Genomic DNA, 25,380 nt, shown 5'->3' on the forward strand with positions numbered 1-25,380 from the left:
GCTCCTTACATTGCTTACCTTCATGGAATGGTGTTTGTTACAAAGACTAAAGAAAGAATTTTTAAAATATCCTTCAAGTCATCAATTTATTAGGGTATCAGAATCCATGCTTGTAACTCTAAATGTATTGAGTGCATACGAAATACTGCTTCACTGAATGACATTTTATTAAGCTGTACCATCTAACTCAGCAAGGATTGAACACTGTAATAAACTTCAATTCACCTTCTTCAGAAATGAGTTAGAAACATCTTCACATCTGCCTGGACCTTCATTTTTCAGATGAATGTCCCAGAGGTGTATTTCAACTAATTACTGAATAATACTTGTAAGTGTTGGCATCGAATGCCTGAAGCTACCACAATGGGCATAGAAATATGCCATTTCCTTAGCATTCCATTTTCTTTCAAGTCTTACAGATGACAGGCCACCTCATGTAATGCTAGCAAAGTAAACTCTAAAAATCATGAGTTCATTTCAGCTGGTAAGGCACATCCTTTCATCTGTACAAGTTAGTTTTACATACTATAACAATAAACTAAACTCATGGCATTTCAACATACTGTACTATTTGCAGATACATTGTTACTGTGGTAATTACAAAACTAACACATCTCTGTAGGAAATGTAATTCCAATACATGTAGAAGAATTTATTGTACCACCATTTGTAGAAAGCATTTTAATCCAAAATGGTCAGAACAATCCTAAATATCTGGGTAAGAATTTATAAACATTAGTAAAGATATACCACAGTCTACAGCTTTCTGTTTTCAAGTGTAGGTCCTGGTAGAGATCCACGTTTAAATAAAATGGACAATACCAGTAGAGATGCATACCCCTTTTGTCTTTATTTATAAAGAAGTGACAACACTAGAAAACACATTGATAACTGGTGCTTTGAACAGTGAAGGTGGGATCTAAAAAAAGTCTGATTAAATTAAATAACCTTAGGTCTTTGTCAAGTTGCATATCTGCCAGGAATGCTGAAATGCAAGAGTTTACACCTGCAATATTCCATAATGGAACAGCCACATGATATCAAATATAATCTCAGATTTCCAAACTGGTACATAAAAAAGCCATCACCGAGTATTAAAAGACCACTGCAAGTTCTTATTGCTTTTTGAGTTAAATAATAATCTTCAAATAAGCCCAAACCCTAACAGTCTCTTCAGTATCTTGCTTATCCTCCTGTTCATTCATTAACAATGGAAGCAATCAGTTACATGATGCGGCAAAAGAGGCATTTAAGAACACCCAAACAAAACCTATTTAAGTACACGGGCATCCCCACCCTCCCCCTGAGACCCACTATAATCCCTTTGTGCCAGTACAGGAGCAAAACTCGGTAAGACAAAACCAGAGGTCTGACTACAGTAAGAAGGAAACACAAAGGGGGATAGAGCTTCCTTAAATATTCAGAATCTGATGTCTTCAAAAACAAAGCATGACATCCTCATAATTTAAAAAGGGAAGTTGCTTTCTATGTATCTAATCCTCCCACATGCTGAGTAGTCCTCAAGTCCACTGAGCTCCACTGTGCAGCAGTTGATTTTGAATTCAACAATGCTTCAAAAACTACAGTAATATTCAATGCACATTTTACTAAGGAGAGGAATAAAACAAATGCATGTTGATGTTCTTGCCAGTTCAGCATTTCTGCAGCAATTCTGTTTGTTTCTTGCAGTATGAAAGTTCTACCAGCATCAGTCTTCAGAATCATCTTCAGAAGCTGTTGGAACAATGTAGTGTAATCAGAAGCCTTGACAAAAATGTATGAAATTAAAGCACTTTAGGGTGAGTAGAGGAAATAAAGGTGATTTTATAATATTAAACAGCACACTGTAATACCCACCCAAACCTTGAGTAATCACATAGCTTAATTCTTAAATGCATCTCATGTATCTCAAAAATACAGCATTTTGAAATCAAAACTCAACAGAACATGCAATATGAAGTGTCCTCCTACTCTTCTTCCTCAAAATAAGAGGAAGAAAACTTAATTACGCCAGAGATTCAACTTTTATGTAGTTCTTAGAGTGGCTACTTCCAGCAGTAGTCAGAGGAGGATATACTCAATCCATTACAGCAGCACCCAACATAAGGAAATGAAATTACTCACTAGATTAACAATTTGGATACTAAAATACCTAGAATGATTCAGCAGTCTAAACACTCTTAAATAATTTTTTTTTTTAGATATATATATATATATATCTATGTGTATATACAAATATTGTTTAATGTAATCAACCTGGGCCTATTTGGAAGCAGCTCCTCTCTCCTCTCCTGTCTTTTCAGCATATGCAAGATGAACACAAAGCCGACATATGCACAGGATTTTGTCATTGCAAGGTGAATTCAAAGACAAACACACACTTGTCAACTATGACAGAAAAGTCAGTACACACATCTACATTAGGTTTGTAAAATATTAGCTTGTCTGTAACAGGAATTTAGTGTGTCCTCTTAAGCAAGGTCTGCAGGCAAGGAAGTATTTATACTGGAGTAATTTGTTCCATCCCTGAACACAGAAGGAAGAAAAGTCTGACTCCTTGCTTCTTCTGTTCTTAGAAGAGAAATGTAACTGAAGTGCATCAAAAAGAAATCTAGAACTCAGTATTCCTCACCTGCAAGTTAAAGGCTGAATCAAATATAAATTTAATTAAGGAGTTAAATGACACTCAATTTTTCCTCCAGTAAGGATGCACGTAACTTAGGAATGAATTCAGAATTCAAGTCTACCTTTGACCACTCTGAATGCAGAAATAATCACTTTGAACTTCCTCTTTCACAAACACACACTCCCAATCCTTATAGTATTCCAAATGCATCCTGTGTACTGAAAACCCATATACAGTTGACAGACACTCACATGCACACTAGGAAAAAAAAGGGTAGACCAACTACCCTTCTACTGCCTACTCAACATGCCCGGAAATAGACCCAGGGTATATTTACCAGAAACTTAGATGTATTAGCATATAGCTTTGAACTTAAACACACTAAAAAAAGCCCTTAGATGAAAAGTAGGCTAATCCTTTGCCAAAATTGGCAACCTTTAGACTTCATTCACAAGGTCTGACAGGTCTGATCAAGGAACCCACACAACCAAAAAGTGCGTGTGAATGGAAAAAACAAAGGGGAGAAGAGGGCAAGAAGGAGAAGAAAAATGGCAATACAAATGTCTAATTTAAATGCAGTAAAATTCAGTTCTAAATGTTTCCTTCCTACTAAGACTCTTGTGAAAGGCAACAACCTAAAGGTCACCATTTATCCTGTAATTACAAATTACCTGAACAATAACCAAACTGTAACTACTAAGAAATTTTGTTATCGATTGCAGATAACACTTCTGTGGTCTAAATGACTCTGCTGTTGGGAAATTAATCACGGAGAATTAAAATCGGTTCCCCCTCAGGATAATTCTACCGATGATGGAAAAAGCACTGCTGAGTAAGGTTTTCAGTTATTATGTTCAGTTTATGAATCTTGGCAAGGAGGATTGTACTCATTAGCTTTGCGTTGATCTAATGGGAGGGGAGGGAAGGAGGGGAAGCACCTACTTTCAATATCTTCCATATGTGCCTGAAGAGTTCTTGCAAGGTTAATAAACTAGAAACAAGGCAGAGAGAAAGTAGTTTAAAAGTTGCAAAGTTATCTGCAGAAATTTGCAACAAGTTAGCAAAGTTTTCTTCACTTTTTACATCCCAAAGCTTCATGACAGATCTTGGTTATCCTAACCCATTTGCACAACTTACAAAAAACAATGCAAAACTTAATATAAATCCCCACACATTTGACATGAAATTGCCATTGCACAGTTACTTCAGCTGTAAAATGTTTGTGGTAGCAGCTTGTAACATCATCTTCATGTTCTACAGTCTGTAAGACACGTCGATTTTGAAACTAGCAAACATAAACAAGTGTCAGTTTAATGAAAAACATTCCTAAAAACTGTAATGTGGAAAAACATAGTCATGGTAAGGACCTGAATTAGTTAAATCCATTTCATTTCATTCATGACTAGTATGACAAAACAGAACCCTTTGAATGAATGTGGTTAATGAAAAATGCATAAACACACTTCAAGTTTTTGTTTACAATTAAAATCTTAAGACCAGGATTACTGCTAGGCAATGGTGGTGGTTTGATGTTAGAAGCACTTGGTATCAAAACCCAAAGCCAAAATTCCTATCAATAAAACATCTCAGCCAAGTGGCTTTCTTTTGTCACTGCCAATCTGCATCACTGCTTCCGTTAAAAGTCCAAGTACTGAGATACAGCAGATAAAATTAGTTTCCCTGGCTTACTCACATGCTTGATAGCAAATATGAGCACTGATGCTCTCACTGGTTCAAAATGCAGCATCACACATGAAATGATGTAATGCCTCCTCTGATGGGAAACCAGTAAAAATATCTTCTGCAATACACTCAAGCTAACCTGTGCTGGGTGCTGGCTATGATTAGAGCATTTGTCTTTTATACCTCTACACTTGTAGCACAGAAACTGGACCACCGTATACAAGCCCTATGTTGGATCTGTACAGAAAAGAGAAGCACTGTTCCAAATACATTAAGAGATTATATAGAGCACAGTCCTGCCTCTTCCAAAGATCTAATCTAATACCTGCTAGCAGTCAACCATTCCCATATGCATTAGATAAGCTTAATAATGTCCCTTCTTTGTACGTATGTAAAAAACCTAAAAATAACCGGCTTTTCAGGAGCTCAGTTGACTAAGAGCACTGATTAATTATCAAGTATCAAATAAACATGTAGAATACTGGATTTAAGAGTGAATCATAGTGCAGAAATAACTCTGTATGCTGATCTCTTACTGGTTAGAGGTGTTCCTAGGCCAGGCCTTTCAAGTGACGAGTCAAATGCAACTAATAAGAGCTTGGACTAATGCCAGAGAAATCATTCAATCAAATCACAGCTACAGGCTCTTGCAGAACGGTAATATTCAAGTACACATTTCAGTGTACTCCAGCAGACAAGCATTGCAAATTCTAGACCTTTGCAATATAGACTTGCATAATGAGAAAAATTAAACAAATCAGGTAGTCCAGCATTCTTAGCTGCATGTTTGGCACAGAGAAAGGTTAACCTTCCAGTTTTGCATAAATTCACAATAATCATGACAACATGTATGCTAACTAATGAATTACCAACAACCTTGACAAAAAGCATTCCGTAGCAGAGTACTTGCAAGTATGTAGTACCTTCAATTTCCAAACGTGGTGCACTGACAACCACAGCCCATTTTAGACCTAAATTCGTTTAAAAAGTGTGTTTCTTGGGTATCTAACACCTAGGTCACTCAAGCTACCTTTCTGCTTCCAAGTTCACTGTATGAGCAATTCCTGCCAGAAAATCACTGCATACTTACCCTGACACGCGTGCTGGCCTCGTTTGCAGTTCCTAACATATCAGAAAAGCGCTGCTCGCATAAGTGTAACAACACTACAAGGTAGAGACCGGAGCTGATAAATTCATAGTCTGCCTTAAAGGAGATCAAAAGAAACATTCAGAATGTCAGTAATACGTCTGCATATGATTTGAACAGAACAACAATTAGATTTTAATGGAATCATTACAGATTTGTCTATCTATCTCTTGTTGTTCCAAAAGAATTGGGAAAATGTAATACTACAAAATTTAAGTTGCTGAAAAGCTATTTATACTTCTGGTCCAACCCAAATCTAACATGCTATCCTTGAAGATTAGAATACAGCTCTACAAATTAAATCTCAGTCAGCATGATTAGTGCAGCGGAAAGAATGTGCAAATCAGAGTATTGTATCACTTGGGGAAATAAAACCTATAGTGCTGGTTTCTGCTCTGTAGTCCTAAGGCTTTACAGAAAGCCAAAATAAAGGAATATATTTTAAGAATGTTACGATGTTATAAATATTTGAGAAAATTCCTCTGCTTACTAAGATAAGAGGAAAACTTTAAAAATGCTTCTGCTGAACAGATAATTTAGTCAATTCTTTAGGAAGAATATTCAAAGTTCTTATTTCTATTAAAGTGCAGTGACGGCAACCAATAAGCACTAATACTAAAACGAGATGATGGCACTCCTGAGAAAGACTCTACGGAGACTGCCCCAATTGATAGGAATTAAGAGTACTAGGGCAAGAACTTACTTTAAATAAAAAAATGAGAAGCTGGTGGTTTTCCCCAGAATTGATGTCACTTGGTATTTTCTTTAAACATCTGAGGAAGGCTAGTATCATTAGTGTTTGTATATCGTCAGAATACAGCCCAGAGAATAGGGGAAAACACTCTGAATAAAGTTTACTAAAAACACCAGCTTTGTCTTATTTACTCATTTTTAAATACTACGCATTCCAGTAGTTCTAAGATATTCTATCTGAAATAACAAGAGTAATACCAATGGGCCTTTGACTATTTTTAAGTTAGGAAATTATTTGAAGCAGTTAGAAACTGCTAGAACAGAGGCTAGTTTCTACCACTCTAATGAAACAAAAGAAGTTTGTAATTGTGTATTTAAAACAACTGCTAAGCTGTGTTCAAAAACTGCTAAAAGTGATGACAACTCCTGACTTATTGTGAAATTCAATCTAATCATGCTAGAATTCATACTGCACCAGTATGCACTGGCAGAGACACTGGATTACAAAGCTAAAAGATGACAGATATGCAAAGAGATACATTACACTTACTGAAAGCTCAGCTCTAGGAAGCGTAGCAGGAAGGCAGTGATAGAATATTGAGGAGAAAAATCTGTTCCACATGAATATTACTTTATATGCAAACAGTCCTTCTGAACTGGAGATGCATTTGGCTTCTCCAAAGACTGCCCTCCCAGCACTAAAATAACACTTACCAAATAAGGTAAAATATACTAACTTGTTCATTTGCATGTGCCCTATAGAGTTCATGAATGTCAAAGTCTTCCAGATTAAGATGCAACTTCTCCTTGCACAATTCACAAGTTGTCACTGCTTCCAAAGAAGAACCTGGTGGGGAGGCGGGCAAGGCAAAAACTCAGTGTCAAGTTTCAACAATCTATAACATAAGACACACTCATATAAACATTAAAAACTCTACGTAATTAATGGCTTTATTTTGCAGAGCAAGGTTAGAAGAAAAGAAAGCCTCTAATAGGAATGTAGTGACATCTGCTACTGTCAGAATTTAAACACTGTAGAATGTTTATTCTCTATCCAGCTGCACCTATTTTGCCTCACTCTGGACATAAGATGCCTCTTCCTGCAAATGTGGCACAAAATCGCTTCCTGGGCTTTCTGAATTGTATCACGTAATCCAAATACACACAAAAGTAAGAATATACAAGAATAAAGTTATTGTTAAGAAGCATTTTGTCTTAAGTACCAGTTTTAAAACAGACCCCTCTATAAGCAACAAGATGAACAAAACAAGTTGCTAGTGAACTTATATCTTTATATATAGTGAAATAATTCAAATTAATTTCTTCTACTGGCTGAGGCATCTAAAACATCCCTACTATGATGTGTATCCTCTGGTGCCAAGTAAAAAAAGTCAGATACTAGCACCTTCCTTTGGTACAAAGTATTTCATGTCTTTGATCGAGCCACCTATTTTTAAGAATACTGTAGATGATACAAACCGGTCAATCAGTCTGTTACAAAAATATTTCTACAGCATGCAGGATTTGAAGTGTTTAGTAAAGAATTTTATATGCACTTTGAAGTAATTTTTGAACAAGCAATTTTAAAGTGCCTTGAACAGGAGTTAGTATCTCAAAAAAAATTTAACATACTTAAGTTACAATTTGAAATCAATTTTGCATTTTCAAATTTCTATCACTGCTAACAGTAACTTTGGCTGTAGAAGTCTTGAAAAAAGCACAACCATTTCCATAGGGAAGACTGGGGAACAAATGCCACACAAAGTGGCATGACTGAAAAGTGGCAGAGCAATTCTAAAACTACACTTCTGCAATGTTATCTTTTATCTAACATCTTAGTAGACAACCCCAAAAAATGTAGTTCTCTAAATAAGAAATACAGTTTTTGGAACTACTCACATGAGAAACTGCACAGACACAAAAAGCCTGGAAATGCCACACTACTTACTGTTTGTCCCCACTTTTCAACTAAATACCTCAGTAAGTGTGATCCTTCTGATAAGCCTCCCTGTGTAACTGGAAGTCTATCTTGGTCTAGAGTTTGCTTTACCTGAATTTATCTTTGACTGCAGCCATTTTTTCATGCACTCCTGGTGAACATATTTCAGACTTCCAGTGCATTTGCATGGCTCTATTAAAAGGTTGTCAGAACTCGCAGAGGACATCTGACAGATTCTGCATAAGTCACCCTCTTCATCTTCAGAATCTTCTAAAAGCAGGCTGAATAGGATGGAATACCAACAAATGCTGTGACATTTCATGTAGGACTTTTTATAATGAAAATTCCACTTATCAAACTATTCTCAATCCTATGAGAATTAAACCAAGTTTCTTTAAAGACAAAAGTGAGAATATAGGTGACAGGGGACTCAGATGCCACCTCATCTAAAGGGAAGTTTTCTTTTAAAGTCATGACTGCAGAAAGCCCTCTCAGGTTAAAACATGTACATTTTACTATTGCAAAAGAACATGCAACCTTACCTTTCTTTAATTTTCTGGAGTCTTTCTGGGTCTCTCGAAGGTGGTATTTTAGACTCGCCACTTTCTTGTCCATCAGACTGATTCCAGCCAGAGGGAATAATATCTACGGTTATCATAAGATTATCAGACAGACTACTTCCTAATGTTGGAGGCACTGCAAAGCGAAAGAGAGAACCAGGCAGAATTCCCGAACTTCTTCCACTGGGGGCTGAATCTGGTGGGGAGGAAGTAGCTGTAGAAATAACAGATACTGCAGGTGTTGGTCTGCTAACAGAAGCCCGTGGAGGGTTATGTGATGCTTCAAGAGAGGTGTCCTCACCTGACTCTCTCCTTCTAAAGACATGTTGTGATCTAGCAGTCGTATCAGAGGTAGAGATCCTTGCGGATTCATCTCTTCCTTCTCTTCTTCTTCTGGAAAAGAGAGGTGTACATCTATTCCTCAAAGAGGATGACAGCCATGATCCTGTGCTCCTACTTTCAGTGTCTGATCTGTAACTTTCCCCATCAGAATCAGAGTTGCGATTCTGTGAAACTCCTGATAAACCCCATCTTCGTCCAAGAAAACTAAACCCCTGAGAAGCTTCGGATGACTGAAGTCCTGGAACTTCCGGAGTTGCAGCTCCATTACTACCTGACAGACTAGTAGCTTGAACTCTTGGGACGACCGTTGACTCTTCAGAGCCTAATGATCTTGTAGGCAATGGGTCTTGGCTAGACCTTCGAGAGAAAAATGTAGATGACATACTAGATGCTAAACGAGACAGCAGCTGTCTGGTTGTGCGCCTCCCTTCACTGTCAGCTGCAGACTCATTCAGTGATCTCTGAGTAGATAAAACCCTTCCGGAACCACTTGAGGAAGGGGTTTCATCTCTAATGGCAGTAAGAGAAAATGCTGGCTGCACACTCCTCTGGGGAGATTCCAATTCATTTCTCCTTTGTCTTGAAGAATAGCTGGATCTTGAAGAGCTCATGTTAGAGTCTCTGTTGAAAAAAGATGGCTGATGATCAGAAGGCAACTGGCGGTTCATGGGTGCATTCAGCCTCAAAGTGCTCAATGAGTTCTCTTTTGGTCTTGCTCCCTCTGCATATGAAGAGGCAGGCCTGTCTTGAAGATCTGTTGCAGAAAAGTAGAGGAAAATACTATGACAAGATGTGCTCAAACACATCAGGCACCATTCAAGGTCATGTTCAACAGGGCTCTAGGCAACTTGTCCTAGTTGAAGATGTCCCTGCTCACTGCAGGGGGACTGGACTAGGGGACTTTAAAGGTCCCTTCCAACCCAAACCATTCTATCATTCTTACAAGCATATCTTTCGTAAATGCTGTCTGAGTATCTCAACACACTGAGAAGAATTCCACTATAGATGAACTGTAGTTCACATGAAGCAGCTGAGGTGGCTAGTCTCCTTCCTCAACGGGCTGCAGTGGGGGGTTGTGGGTGGGAAAAGGGGGAAGGAGGAACAAGCATGGATAGATGAAGGTAGAAAACAGAAGCTCTCTATATATTCTCAATTTTAAAACTTTGATCTTTGTAGTTTTGGTGACTTGCTTTTAATGGGTTCTGCATTGCAATCACCATTTACTGCTGAAGATGAGCTTCACTTACATGTCAGATTCCAGCTAACAAAACATCTGCACAGATGCCAGTCATCTACCATATACTTATGATTACACATCAGGGAACACAGTTGGGAGTTAATTTTATAGCACTTAATAGCAGCACTACTGCTAGAAATGCAGCATAGACAGTACAAAGCAAGGTTGCTCACCAATCCACTTCTCCCATCAGGCTCTACCAGGCAGAGTAGTTGAACTGTCCACTTACTAAAAAGTGCTAGGAGTATGATGCCATTAAAATATATTATTCTGTCAAGGCAAGACTAGAGGGCAAATTCTGAAAGTAGTTTCTATCTTTTCTGCTTATCTTCTATACTTAGAAATGTGGGGGTTTTTTTAAACTTCTGCATTACAAAATACCATTAATGCATCTGCAAAACACTGCAGATCAGGACTAATGGTGAGCTTCCCTTGAGACAGCTCTAGAAGGTCACAGCACTCTGAACAGAAAGTGAAAATTACAGTGCAGAAGTCCTTACTAGTCCTAGCAGTTGCCATGAGACAACCCTCTCACCTCATGTTAAGTGTGTGTATGCAGTTAATTGTGTGTATGCAGCACCTTTAAGAAAAAAACTTTCCTGGGTCAAATCAACATTATTTCTCTTCCCATACCTAAATACAAAGAGATTTTAAGACAAACAAGAGAAGAGCTTTACTGAGTAATCACAGAGTTAGAGTGGCCACCACCACCACCACTTTCACATGACTGAATGCATCTACAAGCTAGATCATTCACAGACCCTTTGACAGTTTGGTCAATGCATGGAAAGTGGCCAACCAACTTTATCTGAAAGGATACTTTTAAATATATTTTGTGTTAGTGTTTTGAATAAAATATTAAAAGAACGTGCCCAGTGAAGTTTTGGAGGCTCCATCCCTGGAAGTGTTCAAGGCCATGTTGAATGGGGCCTGGAACAACCTGGGATAGTGGAAGGTGTCCCTGCCCATGGCAGGGGGTGGAACAGGAGGTCCCCTTCAAACCAAATCATTCTGTAATCCTATGAACATGTTAAGAAACTAAGAGCCATACAAACTGTAGGTTTATGAGCTTTCAGTTACACAAAACATACATGTTGAAGGTGAAAAGTCACTGTTTCTGTAGCTGGGATCCACCAGATTATTAACAGACAGATCTGTTCTTCTTTCTGACTGTGTTCGCTCTCTCATCAGATCAGTTCCAAGGGAGCCAAGCATTACCGATGAAGATCTAGGAATCCTACTGCATCTCCATGAGGAATCTAGAAAAAAAACCAAAAAAACCAATAATTTTGTAATAATCTAAAGTAATCTAAAAATGCATTAAAACTGGCACTTATGCAGACATTTTTGCTGTTCACATCAAGGGCAAGTTTAACATTACCACTAGGCTGACCAAGGAACCAGCTGCCAACATATGGCTAAGTGCATTCTGCTGATGCTGCACTCACTTCATCTTGCAGCAAATTAGTTCTGAAAGCTAAATCAAACAAAACGTAGTAATACTTTTGTGAAGAGTCAGACCCATTAACACTCTTACAGGACAGAAGAGGAAGAGAAGTAGCATCTTGCTTCCTAATGGTAGCTAGTTTTTAAAAAGGTTTCACACTGTAGCAAAACAGCAGCTTGAGACTTCCTAAATGCTGCCATTCTACTTGACACTACTTAAGTTAAATTTTCATTTCTCATAAAAACAGCTGATGAAGCTTAAATGCAGTTTAGACACAACTTTAAGATGACTAACACCGTCCTTGTTTATATTACAGAGTGAAACACTTCAGTGTAAAAAGAGATCTAGTTTTTTGTTAACTCCAACAACTGCATAGCAAACTGTATATACTTCAGCTGTGGACAAAACTCTTGTTCCAAAGGAGTTGCCTTCAACGGCTCTGAAAAATTCACCTTGATATCGCTTCATTGCTAACTTAGAAAATCAAATTTAAGTACTCATTGGTCAGCAGTGCAAGGACTAACCAATGTAGAAATGGAAAGATAAACAGTCCTACACCATAATGAGAAATGTTAATGGTTGCCATTTTATTAACAGAGTAAAAAAGTATCAATAATACTGAGGTTTGAGCAGGAATTGATTAATTTTTATTTGAAAAACCCATTAATCCATACTCACAAGGGTAATCTGAATTAATCTTATGATCTGTATCAAAATAGTTTAGTAATATTTTCAGTGTAAGGTTCTGACCATTACTTCCTGAGCTTTAGACTTCTGTTGGCATACTGCATAAATTCTGTCTACCCAAGTTTCACAAACTTACAGCTTTTAAGGAAAATCTCAGGTTTTCCTGAAAGAGCTCTTAGTGTAGAATGTTTCTTTAGCCAGGACCTAGAGAATTAATTCAGGCCCTGCTAAAAAAGGAACACTTTCCTCCCCGACCCCTAACAATAGTGCCCTAACCAGGCATGACACTGTGCTAGAACATATTGCTAAGTATGGTAAAGATTTCCTTTCTGCTGTCCCTGGCACACATTGGTGTATCAAAACCATTCGACTCATGAAGTAAGAGCAGCAGCACTCATGAAATCTTAACCAATTAAGGTTTGTTTGAGCCATGAAGTTTGGCTTGACCACATATGGAATAGGTACAGGTAATAATTCTGAAATGATATGAGTACAACTGGATTTTCAAAAAACCATGTTAACAGCATACTCGGAACTTTGGATACTGCTATCATTGTGAACATACTCTTCAGACAGGAATAAATTTTTATTACTTAAGAAAGATAAAAGCATAATATTTGAAAGAAGTATTTTAAAACTTGATAAAACCTGATCTTACTACTCAGACAATTTGGATGTAACTCACCTGAAAAGGCAGCCAAGCCATTACTTCTCACAGAAGAGGTAGATGTACAAGATAGTTTAGGTCTCTTTGAATCATTATCTTGCTGCTGGCTATGCAGTCTTGAATATGCTCCCTGAGTTCTCTCAGACTCACCATAACACCCAGATGTGAAATGAGAGGAAGAAGATGTAGCCTGAAATAACATTAAAAATAAATTACATAGTATAACAGTTACACTGCACAAAAGTGCATGCAATGTAAAACTCACAAAAATGGTTAAGAATAACTTTAGATAGAAAACCTTTTTTTAAAAAATAACATAAGAATTATACTTGTGCTCAATTAGTATTTCCATGTTTACCCAATACAGTCCTACCAACAGAAGTCACTTTCTATAACATTCAACATTATATTTCCTTTACAGATAGATTTGGCTTTCAACCAAAAATTGCTGTAAAAAGGGGAAAACAACCCATATGCCTGGCTTGTAAGATGCTATAAGCACAATCAAATATAGCTTTATAGATCCTTTGCTGTCTAGAAATGGCCAAAGCTGAAGAGTTACATTATTTTATTTAACAGTTTAATTAATCCAACTTATTTTTTATCAAGCTAAAATATAATTAGCTAAGGAGCAAGCTTCAGGAAAACTGTTTAAAACAAGAATATTTTGATTACAATAAGTTCAAGTGCAACTGAAGGAATTCAGAGTAAAGAACAGGTACAAACCAATTTTTCCAGTTTACAACACTGCAATAAAATAGTTTTCAAAAGCTAGCACTATAGGACTTAGGAAAAAAAAAATCGAAATAGCCTACAAAGCTGCTCATATGGTTACTTACAGTCAAGGCGTGCATTTTCTATTTGAAATACATCGAGTTTATTTTTTCATATAAAAAAGAAAAAGTTGAGCTCAGTCAAAGAGCTGAATTGAATTGAGCTTTTTGTCTTCCCAGAAACTATCAACAACCAAGATCTTTTAAAGATCAACAAAATTAGAGTATGTTATATCTGTGTTTTATTTCTACTTAGTTATGGTTTTTACTAAGTTTAAGCTACAACTTCTTACTCTTTCAAACTAAGAAGTCTCTTAAGTATTTCCCTTATCACATCATAAAAAAACAGATAGGGGAGACAAACTAGTATCAGAAACCAAGTACAAAGCCAGGTTACTTTCCCTTATTTATCTTCTATTTAACTTATCTTTTAATCATTTACTACTCGATATGTGGAATTTTCAGAGTGTCTTCTGCAAGACTTACTTGCATTAGAGTTTATTTTAAGACAATAATTAACCTTAATGGGGAAAAAAAGGGGTTTTCACCTGGAAAACTACAGCACTAATTTAACTAGATAGGTAGACCACTTAGAACCACAGATTCCATTTGCATTTAAACTATATGTAGCCATCTACCATGACTTGCCCTGAAGACCAACACGTGCACACTTGTTCTTCCCTCCTCACCCCCCAATATCTCAGTGTCTTCACCTTCAAGTCACCTAAGAAAACCAACACCTCTTTAACGATGCGAGCACTGCTAGGAACCCAAAACCTTTTCACTTTGAAAGTGCACAGAATTTTTATTTCGCTATCGTCCCATCTAACTTGTTCAAAGTTTTCTGCTTTTCCTATCTTAATAGTTCTACTGGGCTTCAGAGTGTTTTACTGTCACTGTACAATGCTTAAGCATGTCACAAGCAAATGACTTTACTCTTGGGAGCTACAAAAGCAAATTCTAGAACATAGTTAAGACAAACTCTTTGGGCCTGAGTCTTGAATCTCAAGTAACTATTCTTTCACAGTATGATCTAAGCAGCATTTAAATAAGAACAATCAGATTATAAACTACATCTCCCAATTAAATTTCCTAAAGCAGGTCTCCAAATCCATGAACTTTGTCTTAACTCACAAAGCTAGTAGCATCCAAAAAACACCCCCCCGGAAATACCTGAGGGAACAAGTATAAATAATACCAACTTTGCCACCCACAGGACTGTAACATGTACCGAGATTCTAATCACTCCCTCCTTTTTACTGCCTTCAAATGTATTTCTTAACTCTTAGTAAAACTAATAGACAACACTATTTTCATCCTCTGAATGTTTTCTAACACTGTTATCTTCTAGCTTTTGCTCCATCTTGAATTAGTAAGATTTACTTATCTAGAAACATTATAGAGAGGCCCTGCTGGCAGCTTTTCAGATTGGGAAGACTGAAGTAAAACCCTGGGGTTTCAATATTTTTTCCCAAGTATCACACATTAACAGTTCTCACCAATCTGCTTCTGCTTCCCAAAAATCTTCCAGAATGAGGGTGATCAATTGTCCCTGAGTAGCGAGTTGGAGATGACGCTGTAAGCTTCCAAGGAGTTTCACGGGTGTCCCTTTCTCCAATACTCCAGTCTCTACTGGAACCATTCAATACACCGGACTCCTGAAGAACAACGTGATTATCATATGCATCTTGTAACTCAGAAATAACTCAGTATCTGATCTGAATATTGAAAATACAGCGAAGTGGAAGCAGTAACAAATCTGGAAACATTTAATAAGAAACCTTGAGGGATAGCCAACAAATGAAACAGGCTTAGAGAGAACCACTGGCAAAAGGAGATTTTTGTTGGTTGTTTGTTTGTTTTATAAGTACTTTATAGCAGCTCCTTCATCTCTCCTCTGTTTTGACCTAGGACAATAAAAAGTTGAAGTGTAAGGCTTTTGAGACATTATCCTTCAACACTGCAGCAACAGGGCAGAATTAAGGGCCTCATTTTTAAGTGTTTAAGTGTTATGCAAAAGCCCCTACAGGTGTAGAAAGGGTATCCGTGACAACAAAAACACCTCTTTGGCCACTAAAGCAAGCTGAATTTCAATTAATAGATTACAATTGAGGAAAGAGACTGCAATTTAATTTGCTCCATAGAATAATCATGGAGATTAGCAAAATGAACAGAAATAACAGAAATGCAACCATTTTATTAACACTAAGCAGCATTTTTAAGTGACTATTTGTCCATTCTCTTTCTATAAACTATAAATACTACAAACAAACACAGTAGTTGCTGTCACCATTTCTTAAAAGCAACAATGAAGCATTCAAAACCAACCAATACAATACAATCATCTCAGCTTGTTTTTTTCCTTCAGTTCAGCTTAAGACTACTTAATATCCCTTGTCAGGACATAACAATAAAGCCCTACATAAGGTTTTCTGGTTATGGTCTCTATTTTCAGTAGCTGAAAAATGTGATCAGGAAAACATTCAAAACAATTTTATAAACTACTCTTGACCCTATGCCTCCACTGAAAAAACCCCTAAAACTCATAATTAATTTGTCATAAAATGTTTACTGTGTTGTATTATAAAGGATGGGAATTTTTTTCTCATATCATGACACTGATTTTTGTATTTTAAAGTTACCTAGCAACAACACTATATCCCCACGCATCTGATTAGTTTACTATTATCCTCTTTGTTATGCCTCCTCAGATAAGCAGATCTAATACCCAGATCGACCTCAAAAGTGCATGACGTATGAGAATTCCATACCTGTATGAAAAAAAAAGACAACAAACCCACCCAGCAGAAACCTTTCTTATTTGTTAGCTCTAATCAAAACCAAATACAAATTTGACTGATCTGTCCCAAAAGTTTTTGAGTTAACCTACAATCAAGTGTTCTCTTTCTAGAAATTCTGTATTAAAAATCCAAGTCCTGTTTATACCTAAAGAATTACTGATAGTCAAAGTTTTTCTTCTAAATGACAAATTTTTAATGATTTGTAACTGAACTAAATCTTAAATACTTTAAGGTTGGTTTCTGAATGGATTAACAAAGTGAAAACATCTGTAGTCCTTTGCATTCCTATCTGACTGGACTTAAACCTTCTTGCTCCTGTCTCTGTAATCTTAACCTGCAAGGAATAATGCAGTTTGTTCCTACCAGCTCTGTAAGCACCAAAGGTTAGTCAAGAGGGAGAGCTTCCCTACGGTTTTATCACTAAGCAAAAGTCTTGTATAATGTGCTCTCAGACTACCTTCTACAAACTAGGAGTGGACAAAAGGGGTAAAACACAATCTTCTATACAAATATTTTCCCTTCTGTTTTAACTGGCAAGTGTTATGAGATCATTCCTTAGTGCAGAATCTCTTTGCTTAACAGGAAATAGTCAAAAGAACACACAGTGCAGTGAGCACATTGCAGTTCATGTAATAAATGAAATAATGAAAGGTACACTGTGTCAAAATCCTTTTACAGCAGTAACAGATCAAATTTCACAGCACCAGGTCAGCTGAAGACTTCTCTTCTGATCAATGGCTTTCAGTATCCACGCACTGTGTGTGGACTGTGTCCATAAATCTCCACAAAAGAGTAAGACTATCTGATTTGCTTTTGCTGAGCAGCCAGACAGTGAAACACATGTAGGACTCCAAAACATAAAAATGACTGACAACTGCTTCCCCTTGTACATTCTCTATAGCCTATATAATAACAAGCACATGCATGCTAGAGGTAACAAAAATGTAACACACATACACTTAATTGTGCTAAAAATATTGTTTTATTACTTATAGAACTGTTTCTCAAAAAGGTGTTATATAATACAACACCCCAGACAGCTTGTCAGCAGGGACCAAACTCTTAACCTTTTTTTTTTTTTTTTTTAAAGATGAACATTTAATCCCAGAGTTAAGTTTCTGCCATTTCAAAGACCAAAATGGGGTCACATTTCTGGGCCGAAGACTGAGGAGAGAATTGCTGACAGGAGCAGAAAAAAAGCACTAAGATAACTGAGCCAAACTGCTATCTGTTGCTTCCAAGTGTCAAAAATTATTTCTACAGTAGCTTAATATCTGCTTCCCATAATACTCTCCCAAACTGCAAGTACCTGCACAGTGTGAGTACTTCCTCTTGAGCATAGCTCTCCTTCCCCACAAACATAGTTTGGTTAGTGTAAAATGCTGTTTGTGAAATAGCAAAAGGCCTTTTTTTTAGTCCCATGTAGTGCACACAAAGCCCAGCTGTCCTAATGTACAGACATGACAGGCTAATGTGAGTCTGTGTTGGTTTTGCACAGCCTGGTTTTTGGCAGCTGGGGGCCACAGAGGTGGCTTCTGTGATTAGCTGCTGGCAGTGTCCACCTTGTTTGGCAAAGCCAGTTCCTGATGGCTCTGAAGATGGATATGCTGCTGGCAAATGCTAGGCCAATTACAGATGATGCTAACACACCTCTGTGATAACAGATTTCAGAAGAAATCAAAACAAAAGTAGAGATGCAGATTTAATTCAAGGCACAACAGAGTAGGAGGTGAGAACATGTGAGGGAAAACAACACACTGACACCAAGGTCAGGGGAAAAGGAAGGGGACGAGGTGCTCCAGAAGCCAGAGCCGAGACTCTTCTGCAGGCCCTGGGGAAGACCACTGATAAAGCAGCTGTGCCACTGCAGCCCGTGGGTCCATGAGGGATGCAGAGATCCACCTGCAGCCTGTGGAGGAGGTGCTCACGCTGGAGCAGGTGAATTCCTGGAGGAGGCTGTAATCCAGTGGGAGACCCAGTGGAGAGAGAGGGCCCCTGCTCCCAGGCTGGAGCAGCCTGTCCTTGGAGGACCTCACCCTGTGGAAGAGTAACCCACACCGCAGCAGTTTTGGGAGGACTGCTGCTCGTGAGAGTGGACCCACACTGCAGAAGTTCATGGGGAACTGTCTCCCGTGGGAGGGACCCCACGGCCTCAGAGGAGAAGGATTCTGAGCCAAGCGGAAGAAAAGCTCGGGCGACAAATTGACCGAAGCCCCCATGCTCTGTCTCCCTGCACTGTCAGTGGGAAGAAGGGAGGGGTTGGGAAAAGAAAAGGTGTTTTTCAGGGCTTATTTTACTTCTCTTTATCCTCCTCTGATTTTGCTAGTAGTAAATCCACTTTGTACCTTTAATTTAAGCCTGTTTTGCCCTTGGAGTGTTTTCTCCTAGTCCATATCTGAAGTCATGAAGCCTTCATTAAGTTTTTCCCTCCTCTGCCCAGCTGCAGCAGGGGAGAACGAGTGAGTGACTGTTCGCTTGGAATTTGACCAGTGTCAAACCACGACAGAGTCTAAAGTTCCTCTTCTTACCTTTTCAAAATATAGACACAAGAGATGCTGCAGAATGGTACAGCCTTGTTAACTGACAACATAGTCCTGTACTTTTTGCATCACCAACACATCAAGTGTCTTCCCTACACACGTCGAAGTTCAAACAAAACCCTCACCTCTCCCTCAACAGAAAACCCCATTTATCCAGGTTTAAGATGGCAGTGACTCATAAAAAAATAGATCCATATTATCAGGATGCCCTCTCATTCATTAAACAGCTGATTTCTAAAGGTGCAGCTACAAACAAGAACAGGTAAAACCAGAAAATCTAGAACTACCAGTTCACTGATTACTGTCAATGGCTTGGTTAGTAAATTCTTGCATTTTAAAAATTTTGTCTGAGTTTTGGGGCTTTTCTTGGTAAAAATACACATTTAAAATTACTTATATTTTATAAAAAGAATAAAAAATACATTACCTGGTATCCAGATTCTAATCTCCATGAAGATTCTCTTGTACTATATGCACCAGATAAACTGTTTCCAGTTCTGGATCCTAGAGGAGAGTTGGAAGCCTGAACAGATATCCTGCGAGGAATTCTTGAAGGTTTTGACTCCATTCTTTGTATCCTGTACAAGGACATACTGATCATTTTTTTCTCACAGATTCAAGGAACTCATGCAGAGCAGGCACAGGTCATTCTGGGTGTAACATAAATATGATTCACACAGACAAATATTTACGCAGTGCTTTGGTCTGACGGTGCATCAGCAAAATGGGGAAACAAGTTCTTATCCTAGTTTTTCTAACCTCTTTTCATCTCCTCCCATCCCTCATTAGAAAACTACAGTCCCTTTTATGATTTTGTTACGATATATTCTTGCAATTATAAATGTAAGAGGTATTCCCTTAAGAACCACACAGTACTCATACCAATGCAAAATGAGTCAGGAACAGATTACTCAGATTTCTTAAATTCATATACCGTGTTTTTGCTAATGAACTGCATCCCAACACTTGCAGAAATTATATTCAGACTTATTCCTCAAGGTTGAAATTGTGAAACTTCACCCTCCTGTGAAAAAACACATCTGCAGCCTATCTGCCTTCAACTTCTCCAAAGACAACTCCTATGGAAGCTAACATATGCAAAGGAACCCAGGGTATCTCACAACTGTATTCATAAATTTACTTCTCACTTGCTGAGTGTTTATCAACCTTCTGCGATTCCTAGGCATTTCAAAAGAAATGCTGGTGCCTTTTCCACATGAGAAGTGCTCCTATATACATCCCTGTCCTTGAAATGGTACCTGACTTAATGTTTACCTAGAACTCCAGACAGCTAGATTCTTCCTTCTCAGGATAGTACACACAGAAATAGACCACAAACCGTACCTCTTAAAAAAATTTAAGGAAACTGCAGTATCCTCAATGGTGTGGTACATTAAGAGTAGCATGACACATAACTCAAATGGATGGCTGAGACTCCCACTGATACAGAGTGATTTGCCAAAGTGTTACAGTCTATTTAACCATTTCTAATTCTGGCCCAGCCTTCCGAGAATAGGCGTAAACTATATGGATAAAAAAACTCTATCCAGCAACAAAGCACATTTTTTCCACAATTCAATCATGCTCATCAGTACCACACTCAGAAAAACTCTGCTACATCAACCCTGAAACACTTCACATCTGGCTGCAGTTTCAAGGCGAGTCCACATACTCACAACTTTTCATCTTTGCTCAAGTCATGCTGAATTACATATTATACTTGGTAAAAGACAGTTAGTTTGTAGAGAAGTTCACTGACTTCTCTAACAGTTGGAACAGCTGAGGTTAGTTTCCTTAACCACTTTTCTCATGCATGTTCAGTTGTTAGCTAGCTTTACAACAGCAGCCAAAACACAAAGTAGACAAAATACTTAATCATGCAAGTAGGACTTTCAAGTATAGCAAGCTTAAGTGATTGTTTACATTTGTGCACGGAAGAGCTACTGGTTTGTATTACAGAGGACACCTGCTTCTAGACCACACTTCCAACACTAGTAACCCATTTGTGTTTGCAAGAGCCATCACCAGGTAAACAAGATCTGCTTAGGAATCTGAAATGCTCACTTATCCAACTTTGCATTAATATACTGAATTAATTAATTAAATCTCCCCGATCACATTTAATACCTTAGGTAAATATTCAGCAATTTATGCAACTCTCACGTTGTAAACACATCTGTATCCATAAGAATTATCTAAGCAGCAGTCCAGAGTTCAAAAGAAGAATTAACTGTAGAAGTTTAAAAGAAATTGAGGACAAGCCTAATTATCTAAACGACACCACTTCAAGTGGATCATTAGTTCAATAAAATGTAACAATCATATTTATTTCTAAACTGTAATGACAGTTAATTTGACCTTCAGAATAACCTGCCATAATGTGCTCTACAAGTTTAGTACTTGTATGAGGCTGCAGTAAGTGTTAAAAAGTAAGTATCAAAGTTGTAAACTGTGAAGTTAAAATAATATCACAATAATATAGACTAGAGTGTAGGCTGGACAGGACAGCCTTATGCCTTGATGAGATCTGACACTCAAAGCACTGCTTGTCTATGTTTTACCCTGATATAAAATACAAGGAACAAGCACACAGAATAATGGATCCAATTCTTTACTATTAAGTACTTGACAAAGAATGCCGGTGTTATCTCCTCTATTATGGACCATTCTGTTTCTGAATCACTTTGTTTCAGACAGGTGCGGAACCAGATGAATTAAACAGCATAGATAAAAGTCAGACATGGACACACATAGAAAATGCAGAGGGTTCAAGAAGGGGTGAAAGTTCCTACTAGTAGGAATTAATGTCCAAATGAATCACCAAAGGAGACAGAAGTACAAGACAACTTCAAAGACTAAATTATAAATCATCTAATACTAATAAAATTGGTTATGCATCATCCACAGAACAGAAAAAAATAAGAGCATTCACACAGAACAGGACAGGGTGGAAGAGTGGACACCAGAGCCAACTACCTGTAGAAGATGGAGTCCAAAATTAGCAAATTGCTCCTACAGATACACATAAATAGGCACAAGACTAATTTTCTCTTTCAGTGGTAGCCCCAAGAGGACAGATAACGTTACCCATCAGCCTAATCTTGTAAATTAGCACAGGTTGTGATTTCAATCCAAGTATGTCAGGATAATACTATCTATAGAGTATTTTTTTCCTACAAATGAAGAAATCTTCCAGAATCTATACTCAAAAAAAGGTGTTCAAACCAAGTTAAGGCAGCACAATAGAAAAGGCAAAATTTAATGTGTCAGTTTACGTATATACACTGTGATTAATTTCCTGCATACAACCTTACATTTTTTCTGCAGTCTTTGCTTCAGCAAAGGATCTGCTATATAGAGCAATCAGTCATGTAAGAACAGGCATTTGACATCTGCTGTGTCTGATGCAGAAGTGAGAAGATGCTAAATAAAAAGCCAGGCAAAGAAATTCTGATCAAGGAAATTGGATTTTACCTTTACCTTACAATAAAGATGCAGTGAAACAAAGCATATCATTAAGATTAATCATTTTTTAAAATCTGCTGCTCCAGAGCTCTTCAATTTCTTCCATTATAAAATTTACTTGCAATCCTACTAGCAGACATCATAGAATAGCTTGAACTGGAAAGGATCTTTAAAGGTCATCTAGTCCAATCACCCTGCAACGAGCAGGGACATCTTCAATAACAGCAGATGGCTCAGAGTCCCATCCCACCTGAACCCTGCATGTTTCCAGGCACAGAGCATCCATCACCCCTCTGGGCCCATGGTTCACTATGCTCATCATAAAAAATGCCTTCCTTAAATTTAGTCCTTGTTCTATCACAACAGGCTGTACTAAATATCTGTCCCCATCTTTCTTATGAACCCTTTTTAAGTACTGAAAGGCTGCAATGAGGTTTCCCCAGAGGCTTCTCCTCTCCAGGCCAAACAACCCAAATTATTTCAGCCTTTCCTCATAGTTTTACTCAGATGGACAGAGATGAAGCTGAAGTCAATGGAGCTATGATGTCCATTTACTAGATAGACAAAACTAGATCTAGGCATTTCACCTCTGGTGATCAACACTAATAAGATGTCTTTTGGGTTTTGGAGTTTTTTCCCCCAGAGTTCTCTGAATACCATTTAAGCACTGTACCTTGAAAGCCTGAGATGCAACTGTCTTCATAGGTGGCTTGAAAACAAAACATATACAAGGCTTATGCTGGTCATGGTAATACAATGAGGTGGTTATAAATAAGGTGAACATGCTAAGCTATCACAGACCACAGGACAGAGCCACACAATGGTCTCATGCTAAAAAACAACCACATATTAAAGCCACAACAATATTTGTCTGCAAGGGGAATATTGTGCTTGTACACAATATTTCAGAATGAGAATGATTCCCTTTCACAGTACCATCATCTTAAGGGTCTTCCCGAAGAAAAACACTCAAAACCTCAAGCATTTTGTTTGCACACACAGGAACTCAACAAACCCCAAGTGGTAATTAACATGCTGTAGTGAGTTCTATAATGACAAAGTAGACACCTCAATTTACACAGAAGGTAGTGAGACCAAAAAATACTTAAATTCCTTCTCTAAGGAAATTATAATAATCGTCATAGTAACAGAAACTGGGTTGTAGTCTGAACTGATTAAAAAGCCCGTTGTTGCCAAAAAGTAAAGGAACACCTTACTCGAATATCACACCTGATGTGTCCTTCATTGAGAATCCTCAAGAGATTAACCAGTGAAAACATACTTCTGGCTTCTTCATTATTTCAAGACCATTCGTGCTCATACTCAACAACAGAGAAATGAGAACGTGTACAACAAGATGAGCAGCACTCTTCTCATCAAAGCAACATATTTCATCAGCTTATGTCATGTTACACTACTTAGCAACAAAAACCTCATAAAAAAATCTAGAAACAACTCTAGAGACTCCTGAAATAAGGGACATATGCAAATACGTCTCAAAACTTGGTCAAAAACCAAGTTCTAAATGAAATGAAACTTAAGTCTTACTGAAATAAAACTTAAAGTCATACCTGAGAAACAGATGACCAACTTCAAAAAGGAGGTGGAGCTGCACAGCCTATTTTCAGCACACAGATCAAATGTCCTGCCTTTCTTGATCTGTCATCCCTCCAACAGCATTATAAAAGATGAACTAGCCCTTATACAGCCATGGATGGAGATAACAAAGCAATAAAAGATCGAAGAGGTCTTTGAGAGAAAGCAATGCAATCTCAAAAGACTAAATCGATTGCCTCGATTCCTTCAGCTTCCATGATTACTACCAGTTTTACGCAATCTTGTACCCTCCATCAGAGGGAAGCATAAGCTTCACTGCCTGCTCCTAAATTCATTCTTCTAGCTTGGAACTACGCACTGACACTTCTATCTAAGACTCGAGCTCTCATGTCTACATGTTTTTGTGTGGTTTAACATAAAACTATTCATAAGATTTTCTCCCGAGCAACCTGTGCTCGTGTGTCTTCCTCGGGGCTTACTCACAGTCACGTTTTTATGATAAACAAGACAGTACTCACGAGTCTTTCAGATTGCGCAGTTCTTCTTTACGGGTATTTTCTCAACCTTCAGTGTAGTGAAACTGACAAATAACTCAGAAGCCTCTCAGAAGCCCCATGAGGAGCAAGAATATTTACAAATGGTTGCCCACGCTGCCGTGGCTGGTGCCCTAATGCTGGGCTGTTCCCGCAGCCAGCAGGCGCTCCGCAGAGCCGCCGAGGGCACCGCACCTCCCCCGCCAGGCCCCGGGGAGCGGCCCGCACAGCTCGGGCCCGGCCGGCGCCCGCGGCCGCACCCGATCCCGCTGCCCAGTCAGCATCCGGCCCAACCGGCTGGCAGAGGCCGCGAGGAGGGCGGACAGGAACAGGGGGCACCAGGTGTCACACGGCCTCGCTAGGAGAGCGGGCGCAGAGCCGAGCGGCCGTTGGGGGCGATGGCGGAGAGAAGGGCGGGTGGGTCGGTCCCAGCACGGCACAAAATGGTTCCCCCGGCCCTGGCGTGAGGCCGCTGGGGCGGGCGGGGCCCCGCAGCAGGCGCGGCCCGAGCCGCACCGGCCGCCGCGGACGGACCGTACTCACCGTCACGGCCGGGCCGCCGCGCGGGCCGGACCGGATCGCCCGCTCGCGCCGCTCCCACAACACAATGGCGGCAGCGCCAGACCGCCCGGCTGCCAGGCTCGCCCACTCCCCGCTCTCGCGAGAGCTGCGGCCGGGCAGGC

At 38.8% G+C, this 25,380-nt stretch overlaps 1 protein-coding gene across 7 annotated transcripts; it reads right to left on the reverse strand.

Moving 5' to 3' along the window:
* Positions 1-67: 67 nt before the first annotated feature.
* On the reverse strand, positions 68-25,380 carry MARCHF7 (membrane associated ring-CH-type finger 7). 7 transcript variants are annotated; one of them, XM_058839355.1, is made up of 10 exons: positions 25,241-25,380; positions 19,570-19,720; positions 15,301-15,459; positions 13,047-13,218; positions 11,319-11,486; positions 8,631-9,744; positions 8,200-8,369; positions 6,887-6,996; positions 5,400-5,513; positions 68-1,734 (listed from the first exon to the last, which is right to left on the reverse strand). In XM_058839355.1, exons 2-10 carry the CDS (start codon positions 19,708-19,710, stop codon positions 1,486-1,488), a joined length of 2,397 nt encoding a protein of 798 aa, XP_058695338.1. In that variant the 5' UTR covers positions 19,711-19,720; positions 25,241-25,380; the 3' UTR covers positions 68-1,485. The 7 variants fall into 7 exon arrangements, 5 of the variants coding, with proteins under 5 accessions (XP_058695338.1, XP_058695339.1, XP_058695336.1 ...); XM_058839356.1 differs by having other exon boundaries at positions 24,683-25,362; XM_058839353.1 differs by having other exon boundaries at positions 19,570-19,735; positions 24,683-25,362.

The sequence above is a fragment of the Poecile atricapillus genome, chromosome 5 (genome assembly GCF_030490865.1).
Source record: "Poecile atricapillus isolate bPoeAtr1 chromosome 5, bPoeAtr1.hap1, whole genome shotgun sequence".
In the NCBI taxonomy this organism is placed as follows: domain Eukaryota; kingdom Metazoa; phylum Chordata; class Aves; order Passeriformes; family Paridae; genus Poecile; species Poecile atricapillus.